This window comes from Oncorhynchus masou, chromosome 18 (assembly GCF_036934945.1).
Source record: "Oncorhynchus masou masou isolate Uvic2021 chromosome 18, UVic_Omas_1.1, whole genome shotgun sequence".
Taxonomy (NCBI): domain Eukaryota; kingdom Metazoa; phylum Chordata; class Actinopteri; order Salmoniformes; family Salmonidae; genus Oncorhynchus; species Oncorhynchus masou.
In genome coordinates, this window is record NC_088229.1 from 45,510,874 (window position 1) to 45,520,670 (window position 9,797).

Here is a 9,797-nt window from a genome sequence, read left to right on the forward strand (position 1 = left end):
CTTTTCTACGTTCATCTTTGCCTCCCAGTCCCCGACACTGAAAAACATCCCCACAGCATGATGCTGCCACCACCATGCTTTATCGTAGGGATGGTGCTTGATTTCCTCCAGACCTGACGCTTGGCATTCAGGTCAAAGAGTTCAATCTTGGTTTCATCAGACCAGAGAATCTTGTTTCATGTGCCTTTTACTGAAGAGTTGCTTCTGTCAGGCCACTGTGTTCTTTAGAAACTTCAATGCTGCAGACATTGTTTGGTATCCTTCCCCAGATCTGTGCCTCGACACAATCCTGTCTCAGAGCTCTACGGACAAATCCTTTGACCTCATGACTTAGTTTTTGCTCTGACATGCACCGTCAACTGGGGGACTTTATATAGACAGGTGTTTGACAGGTGTTCGTCATGATGTATTGTGTGTAGATTGATGAGGGGAAAAAAATAATTTAGTACATTTTAGAATAAGGCTGTAACATAAAAATGTGGAATAAGTCAAGGGGTCTGAATACTTTCTGAATGCACTGTATACACTGTACACACTATTCCCTACTTGAATAGCCTACTTGCATAACCTTCTCAAAAAGAGAAGGTCCATTCAAATCCATTGATAGTGCTTATGGTGCCTGCAGGCCAGAAAAAGACTGTCTATGGAATGTGTTACACTCTTGGACTGTGTGTATCAGAGATGAGTGCTTCATGTAAATCCTCATCTCCAGATGTGCTCCTCCATCTGTAGCAATCTGTATTTTATGGTGTTCTGGCAGAGAAGTGGAGTATTCAGTATTCAGCAGATACTGTACATGGACAGACTGACAGATGATAGATAGACGGAACATAATACTCACTTTATTGCACCTGCATCTCAATGTCCTGAATATCTGTATGCAAACTATAAGTAAACATGTAAAACTTGGAATTAGAAGCCACATATATGTGTTGTTTGTCATCATCTTGCATTGTTTCGATTACTCTAGATACTGTGTAACACTTTACCTTGAGTTTTGGTACACTTGTGATGTGTGACGATAAGTACTGTGGAATATCTGTGGTGGAACAAAATCACACAAATAAACAAATGTGTCAATTGCTTTTTATTTTTTATTCCTTTTTTACTGTGATACTCAATTTAAACGCAGCAGGGGTCTTCAATGCTGTTTATTAATTCCTGCAGTCAAATGACCAAATCACATGGGTGGAATGTTATGAATATGAATTAATTAATAAACATTATATATTTTTCTATGCCGAAAATCTGATGTTTAGGTCAAATGACATAGGTCAAATGGGTGAGTTATATTTCAGTCTTTTGTGATCTACATAAAGTGTAATATGGGGATGCAAACTCAAAATTGAATCAATTTCAACTCTCTATCTGACATGATACAGGTGTCTTCTTTTCTTAAGACCATAAGAATGTGTGTGAGGTGTATACTTCAGCTTCAAAGTAGATGTGTTTAAGACTACCAAGAAATACTCTGTGAGCCTGATTTAGCCCACAGCAGTAAAAGGCTAACTTCAACTCACACGTGGTCCAGTGTGGCTGAGTTGGTAGAGCATGGTGCTTGTAATGCGCAGGTTCAATTCCCATGGGGACCAGTATGAAAATGTATGCACTCACTCCTGCAAGTAGCTCTGGATAAGAGCGTCTGCTAAATGACTAAGACACAATGTATATGTAACTTGTAAGTATGTATTATTACCTTGTGTTTGACGAGGCAATAGAGAGTGAATATTAACATCATTCCTCCACAGACTGATGGCGTTATGACCATGAAATCAAACTTAAGGTCTCCAACTTGGGCTCCATCTAGACCAGTCTGAGGGGCTTTCTCTGAGTCCCAAAAAGTGCTGACTGTGGATGATGAGACAGGTCATAACAGCTGAGTTATAATATGGACAAGTAAGGTTAAGATAATCAGATCGCTCGGCTAGTTCAAGCATACAACAACCGAGGACAGTGGGTCTGATTCTGTAAGCTACTTTGCCTAATTACCATACTGTATTATTATATTCAATAATAATGAAATTCCCTGTTTTATGCCTTCGCCAGGGACCCTGTAAAGAACCTTGAGGAAGTTGCCCACCTGTAGTCAGAGAGAAAGCTGTAGGGAGGACTGTGGGGGGCTCTTCTGTGTCTCTGTACTCCCTCTCACAGCTCCAGTCTACCGGGGAGTCACTGGTGGTCACCAGCTCCCAGTACTCAGACAGGACATCCTGGACCCTCCCCAGGGCCTCTGATGGGGAGCTGCTGAATGACATCCCAAAGCTCACTGGGTCATCCTGGTCAATAGAGTCAGAGAGGAATGTTGGTAAAAATGTACATGGGATGCATGTCCTATCAATACAAGAGCTTTATGAGCTTAGTATTAAGTTCCTTAAATCCTCTTTAAAACACCCGACTTAGGCTGTTATTCAAGAGAAATCTTCTGCATCAAACGGCCCTCACCTCTAGCTCCTCGTTGATCTGTGGTACACATCTCTGAGAGTAGATGTTGTGGATGAGACAGGTCAGAGACAGAACGTAGCTGTGGTTGTCTGAGCCTTGGGTGTATCTAAAGTGGCTGGTCAGGAGCTCCAAGATCCAGGGCAGGGCAGCTTTCACATAACAACATTTACTCTGTCAGGGAATGGAAGAAAAGCAGTCAATATTCAGGTTAGTTATGATACGAAGTATGTTTGATATCAGTGACTTTTTCTAGCCTAGCCATAACCTCATCCCCACGAGCAATTACTACCGCATAGAGCCGGCTGGTGGGTGAGATTAACCTAGCCATAATGCTAATAGGTAATGCTTATTTTTACAGTCCTTTTAGGATAAATTATGTGGTGGACATTGGATACTCTTTGGTACTATTCTCAAATAACCTTTCGTGTAATTTATTTTTTCTTAAAGTAAAAAACAAAAAAATGTTTATTTTTATTTTTAAAAGCATAAACTAATGTTCTTTGTGAATTTGCCTATGATGTAAAATGTTTTCACTACACATGACGCATAAAAATGACCTTACCAAACTTCTCTGCTCAATGAATGTGTAGGTTATTGAGCATCCACTCTGCAACTGGTTATCTATCTATTTAAAACAGAAACCAAAATATCTATCAGAAGTCATTAATTAAATATATATTAACTTCGATATTTTGTATTCATGACAGGAATATGCTGTACATTCAACAATCCCAATGAATGCCTAATGGTCCTAGCCATGAGTTTAATATGCTTCTTACAGTGATATACTCCCCAGAGTTTTTTCCACTTTGATCAAAAATGTATTTCTGGAAATCTCACCAATAAATCACTCTTGGTTATGTATAATTCTTTTGATATTATAATAGTTTTATAATAATAATAGTTTTATACATGTGTTCATATAAATGTGTTCATGTTTTTTTCTATTGTTCGTTCCAGCTGTACTACTCACCAGGCGTCTTATGGTCAGCAGGTGACCTCTGGTGATGGAGTGTCTGCACGGACCAGGGTCTCCCACGGTCAAGGAGAGACTCAGGAACACTATCACACACAGACACACCTGAAACCAGTGGTGAAACGTATTAGCTTTGTGAACAGAAAAATAAGAGAGTAAAAAATGTGTTGACATCTTTGAATTAAAAAAAATATGTTATATGTTAAAGCTAGAATCCTTTGTTGCTACATACATTTTTTGACTTATAATGATAATTGCCAAAATAAAGTATAGAGTAAATGAGGGATACAAAGCATATTGAAAGCAGATGGTTCCACACAGGTGTGGTTCCTGAGTTATTTCAGCAAATATTTTGGCTACCATGGCTAGAAGAAGAGATGAAGAAGAGATCTCAGTGACTTTGAAAGAGGGGTCTCTGGAGCGATGACTGAGACAGCTTTTTTACACCATCATCAACAAAACATCAAATTATGGAATTTCTTGTGGAGAATTGTGTTGCGTCCCCCCCAATGGAGTTCCAGACAATCTATGCACAATGAAGCTGTTCTGGGAGCCCAACGCCCTATTAAGACTTTATTTAGGCAGTTACCAGTATATACCTATTGACTCTTTAAAAATATAACGTACAAATGCCTCATGAGTTTAGTTCAAGTGTCATACCCCATCAGAACTCAAAATAAGCCCCCCCCCTATTTTATACAACGTAAATGTAAACACTGTAGTGTCAAAACATGGCACAACTATAATTGTTATATCATGTATGGTCAGTCCTGGTATCCATAGCTCTGTCTATGAATTTGAGAGTGGTTACATTTCTCTAGCACCGTCGCTCAACTTTTTACCAAAACAGAGGCAGGGTGTGCGCTTTGTTATTGTTTCAACTGCGGAATCTAGCTTTAAATAATATATAAAACATAACATTTCCTAGTTCGTAATGGACTTTGTTTCTATGAGTCTTTAATATTGAACCCATATTTTGTTTTTGTTGCACAGTGGATCATTGAATAGACCTTTCCTGCACTGTTCTCAGTATCCTATGAGACAGAATGTTTTCTCTTTGTTTCTGCATCTTCCCATCTCCTGGGTTTGATTTAAAAAATTGGACTCAGGTTTTTGTTTTCCTATTGTATGAGATGGGCCTTCAGTTGAGGGGAATTCTGTAATAATCCAAAATAGAATCAATGAGCTTCCATACAGATGATCCACATTCATGCAGTACTGTGTGAAGTTAACCATCCATGCCGTGTTTGATCTTTGTCAACAGTAGTTAATCTATTAGTCTATTAATTTTAAACCCATTGGAGAAAAATCTGAAAATGTACAGCCTGAAAAGCCAAACTACACTGAGAAAAAATATAAATGCAACATATAAAGTGTTGGTCCCAAGTTTTATGAGCTGAAATAAAATATCCTAAAATTTTTCCAAATGCACAAAAAGCTTATTTCTCTGAAATGTTTTGCACAAATTTGTTTATATCCCTGTTAGTGAGCATTTCTCATTTGCCAAGACAATCCATCCAACTGACAGGTGTGGCATATCAAGAAGCTGATTAAACAGCAGGATCATTACACAGGTGCATCTTGTCACTGTAAAATGTGCAGTTTTGTCACACAACACAATGGCACAGATGTCTAAAGGTTTAAGGGAGAGTACAATTGGCTTGCTGACTGCAGGAATGTCCACCAGAGCTGTTGCAAGAGAATTGAATGTTAATATCTCTGCCATAAGCCACCTCCAATGTTGTTTTTGGGATAATTTGGCAGTAAGTCCAACTGGCCTCAAACCGAAGCTGAAAATGTCCCAGTTCTTCCGTGGCCTGCATAGTCAGTAGACATGTCACCAATTGAGCATTTTTGGGATGCTCTGGAACGACATGTACACCAGTGTGTTCCAGTTCCCACCAATATCCAGCAACATTGCACAGCCATTGAAGAGGAGTGGGACAACATTCCACAGGCAACAACCAACATCCTGATCACCTCTATGCGAGGGAGATGTGTCACGCTGCATGAGGCAAATGGTGGTCACTGGTTTTCTGATTAAAAAAGGTAGGGGTTTTGAAGGTATCTATGACCAACAGATGCATATCTGTATTCCCATAGATTAGAGCCTAATTTATTTATTTAAATTGACTGATTTCCTTATGTGAACTGTAACTCAGTAAAATCTTTCAAATTGTTATGTTACAACAAAAAAAGTGAAGATGAGGGGCATACTGTAGATTATCTAATTGTTTTATTTTAACTGTAGACGAATTAAAGAGAATACCGACAATGTCAAAGGCAGTTTTGACAACAGATTTCCTTCAGAAGAGCATTGTTTCCTGGAGATGTAACTGCATCTCTTACCTCGGTTTTGCACTGAATGTAGGCTGACACGTGAAGGGTCATCTGGCTCAACTATGAAAATAGAAAAGACCAGACTCCTCTGTCAGGAGCATTGGCGCAGATAGATGAGTCTCTCCTCTTCTAGACCTGATCAATCCCTCTAGTAAGGCATGCACTAAAGAGAAGCTGACATGGATGGAGCCGAGGTTCTCCCGGCATGGAGTGATGTGGTTTTACTCCCCTCCGAAAGTTCTACAGCTCACAGTGTGACTGCCTGCCTTAGCTGTAACTCAGAAACTATTTTAAGACCTCCCTCCTTCTGCTCTTTCTCATATGGTCCGAAGGAAACTATGCCCCGTATCTCAGCTTGGTGTTTTCCAATAACCACTGGTGGGTCATGACCTGAGACAAATTATTGGTCTAGCTTTCTAGATAACTAAAAGCTTTTAGGTGGTCTTGGTTCCCTGCACAGAATAAACATTTGGAACCACTGTGCAACTACACTTAGACACAGTGCTTCACAGATACACAGGTAGAGTATGGCGATAATGCCTTACAGATGTTCCACACATTGTGCTATATATGTTATAGTAAATTCCTGGACATTGGAAATTCTCTTTAACGTTTCAGCTCTCCCAGTATAGGTGTTAACATGCCAAAGACACTGGTAGAGAAAATAAAGTAAATCCTGGTGAAAGTGCATTGACTGAAACATGTTTTTTTTACAATCCATTTCAGATTTATTTACCATTAAGAATGCCAGTTTGCATTTGTTTGAGGTTAAGCCAAAATGTTTAACCCACTGGGCACACACTGGTTGAATCAACATTGTTTCCATGTCATTTCAATGACATACATTTAACCAACGTGGAATTATTACACTTTTTTTTCTTGCTTTTTTTCTTGAATAAACATACCTCTTTACCTGATCCATTGTCATTTTAGTCAGGGTGTCATTCTGACTGTTGTAAATCACATATCAATATACTGCACTAACATGCCGAGGATATTACAACACGGTGCATGGGACCATAACACACACCATCAATACAGCAACATATCATGGCATCATTCATTCACAAATATTATGAAATGATCATAAGGTCCCAGATTACATTTAAACCAAGTATTTTTCTGCATATCCAATCATACCTCTTGAGCTGTCTGTTTCCTCCTGACTGGTGTTTCTTTTTTTTTTAATAAATCAAATATGCTTCTCTGCATATCTGTTAAAATCTGTGTAAAGAGATTGAAAGGAATGAGTCTCATTCAGTACATTATGTAATTTCTTGCTTTTCTAAAATCTAGCAACATTGCCAGCAGGCATGCCAGCTAAGATAGTTAGACAAGCTACTTTAATTTGATTGATAGCCTGAAATGGATTAGCAGCTAGTTATGAGGTTGGGAGATAGGTTCCCAATCTAGCTGGCTAGCTAAAGCCAACTTCATAAAATTGTTAGGTGGCTAGTACTACAGAGAAACAACAACATATCAATAAGGAATCAATAGGCCTCCCATTGCAGTGCTAGAAGCGTCACTGCAGACCCAGGTTTGATCCCGGGCTGTATCACAACCGGCAGTGATTGGGAGTCCCATAGGGCGGCACACAATTGGCCCAACGTTAGGGGAGGGTTTGCCCGAGGTTAGGGGAGGGTTTGCCCGAGGGGGCTATACTTTGCTCACTGCACTCTAGCGACTCCTTGTTGCAGGCCGGGTGTCTGCAGGCTGACTGCATTCGTTAGTTGAGCAGTGTTTCCTCCGACACATTGGTGCGGCTGGCTTCCAGTTTAAGGGGACAGGTGTTAAGAAGCGTGGTTTGGCGGGTTAAGTTTTGGAGGACGCATGACTCGATCTTCACCTCCTGAGCCTATTGGAGAGTTGCAGAGATGAGACAAGATCGAAATTGGGGAGATAAAGGTGGTAAAATACAAAAAACATACCTTGATCAAATTAATTTATAAACACACCTCCTACGAGTCCTACCCATCACCGGCAGCTAAAATCAAATCAAATGCTGTGTTTGTCACTCTACAATCTCTCTCCTCCTCCACTAACTATTCTGTCTGCACGCACTAGAGTATCTAGCTTCCTGGTTAGTATATCTTTACTTTGTGGTGCACCTTTGAAGGAACCACTTACTAGCTAGATTAGGGGAAGTGGAAGTTATTTTTGCCTGGTACAAAATACTGCGGTTTAAAATGTTTGTTTAGGAATTTATTTAATCTAAAAAATGTAAAAACATGACAAATCTGAGGGGACACGTGCCCTTCGTGCCACCTATGGGCATGTTATCTTTCAACTAGAGCTTAGTGCTGTTGCTTCCTTTTGGTCTCCTGCTTCCCTGTATCTGAGACATCAAACATTTAATGACATATTCTTCAGAAAAATAAGAGCTACCGAGTGAACTCAAAGGTTATTGCCTTTTAAAAAAACACTCTGGTCACAAAGAGAGGATAACTCATACATCTCTAACACAATCCAATGGAGCTGCTGTGTCTGCCAATGGCACTGTTGTTCATCATCCAAACTGTTGGTCTTGGTCTCTTGAGAGCTTTACTCTCCTTGGATTTCAACTTACAGCTCATTTAGGCCTCTTTACTAACAGTTATAAAGCATCATCTCCTCTGAGATATCTATGGATTCCTCTATAAATTCAACTTGGCTCATCTTCAAAAATAGAGCAAAATGTATGAAAACATGGAGACACTCCAGTAATGACTCAAGTTCATGCTATATACTTTACAAAAGGAAGAGATCATGCAGAATCTTTAGCACTCTGCTTTAACTCTGGGTGTTGAGCCCGGCTGACCGATCCAGGTCCAAGAACGGGCCATTGTGTGTGCCAGCTTTTGTTCCGGCCACTACATCTGATTCAAATAATCAAATAATCACGGTCTATAATCTAGGCCATGGATTGTTTAATCAGGTGTGTTAAAGCTGCACTGACCATGATTGGTTTTGTAGATGCATTTTATCTGTTCCATTGGTTACATACAGTTCCTGTTCGTCCTTATGATGCCACTGTGGGAATTGATGAGATGGAATATGGTTTGTTCTTCTATGTGTAATGCAGACTACAGTACATAAACCCAGCATATTCCAGGTTATACCTGAGTATATTACCTTTGGCAATTTGATTCCTCATTATGTCAAACATAACACGTCTTTCCATTCTAAAGCCACAGATGTAGTGGGAAATTAAATGTAGATGTTTTGTAGTGTAAGAGAATAAGAATAGTTATGTGCCTTATAAAGTAGCAGTGCTGGTATCTTCACCTTAACCGCAAAACTTTTTTTTAAAGTTAAACAATGGATGTGCTTGGTTGAGGGCAAGGAAACTGTTGTTTGTCTTCCAGTCTAGGTATATTTATTGTCTCCATACCCTGCATCACTGTACATACTTCCACCCTCTGAAAACAACCCCACAATAGTTCTCAATGACAGCAATAATTGTTTTTATCTCTGATAGAACTGAGGTTAAAGATACAGGAACAGAGTCTGTCTTCATGTAATTCTGTTTCACTTTCAATGTCATCCTCCAGGGTCAGTTTGCTAAGCATGACCTTTCCGACCTGTGATTGATCATGACCTCTGACCGTTGTGGTTGAGATGTACACTGAAATGGCCATCTTTTCCATGAGAATATCATGGGACATCTCCATCTTGTACTGTTTTGTTTCAGAGGAATCACTCTACAATACAGTAGATGTTAAGTTGAGCTGATGTTGAATTACTTCACCCCACTTACCCCCATGAACAGTGGGAAAATAGGGGGAAAAAACACATGCTAATATATGTTTTCTGAATAATGACCCAGCCAGCTGGTGCATGGTGAGAGAAAGCACAGGGTCGAGAGAGAGCAAGAGAGAGAAATTAGAGAGAAAATAGAGTGTGAATATGATGACATAAGGATGAACATTCAGACACCACACTGTGAAAGGCATCTTCAGAGGGGCAGGAACAGCAGGAACAAGGATAAATCACTCAACCGGTTTTTACATCCATACAATGTGTGCTATTTTCATGCCATCAGTGCCACATTAGATCAACA

At 39.7% G+C, this 9,797-nt stretch overlaps 1 protein-coding gene across 1 annotated transcript; it reads right to left on the reverse strand.

The window, feature by feature from the left end:
• Nucleotides 1–842: 842 nt before the first annotated feature.
• On the reverse strand, nt 843–5,809 carry LOC135503706 (uncharacterized). The gene is made up of 8 exons (XM_064921855.1): nt 5,756–5,809; nt 3,416–3,523; nt 3,005–3,067; nt 2,443–2,613; nt 2,081–2,276; nt 1,697–1,848; nt 990–1,039; nt 843–885 (listed from the first exon to the last, which is right to left on the reverse strand). Exons 1-8 carry the CDS (start codon nt 5,807–5,809, stop codon nt 843–845), a joined length of 837 nt encoding a protein of 278 aa, XP_064777927.1.
• Nucleotides 5,810–9,797: the final 3,988 nt, after the last annotated feature.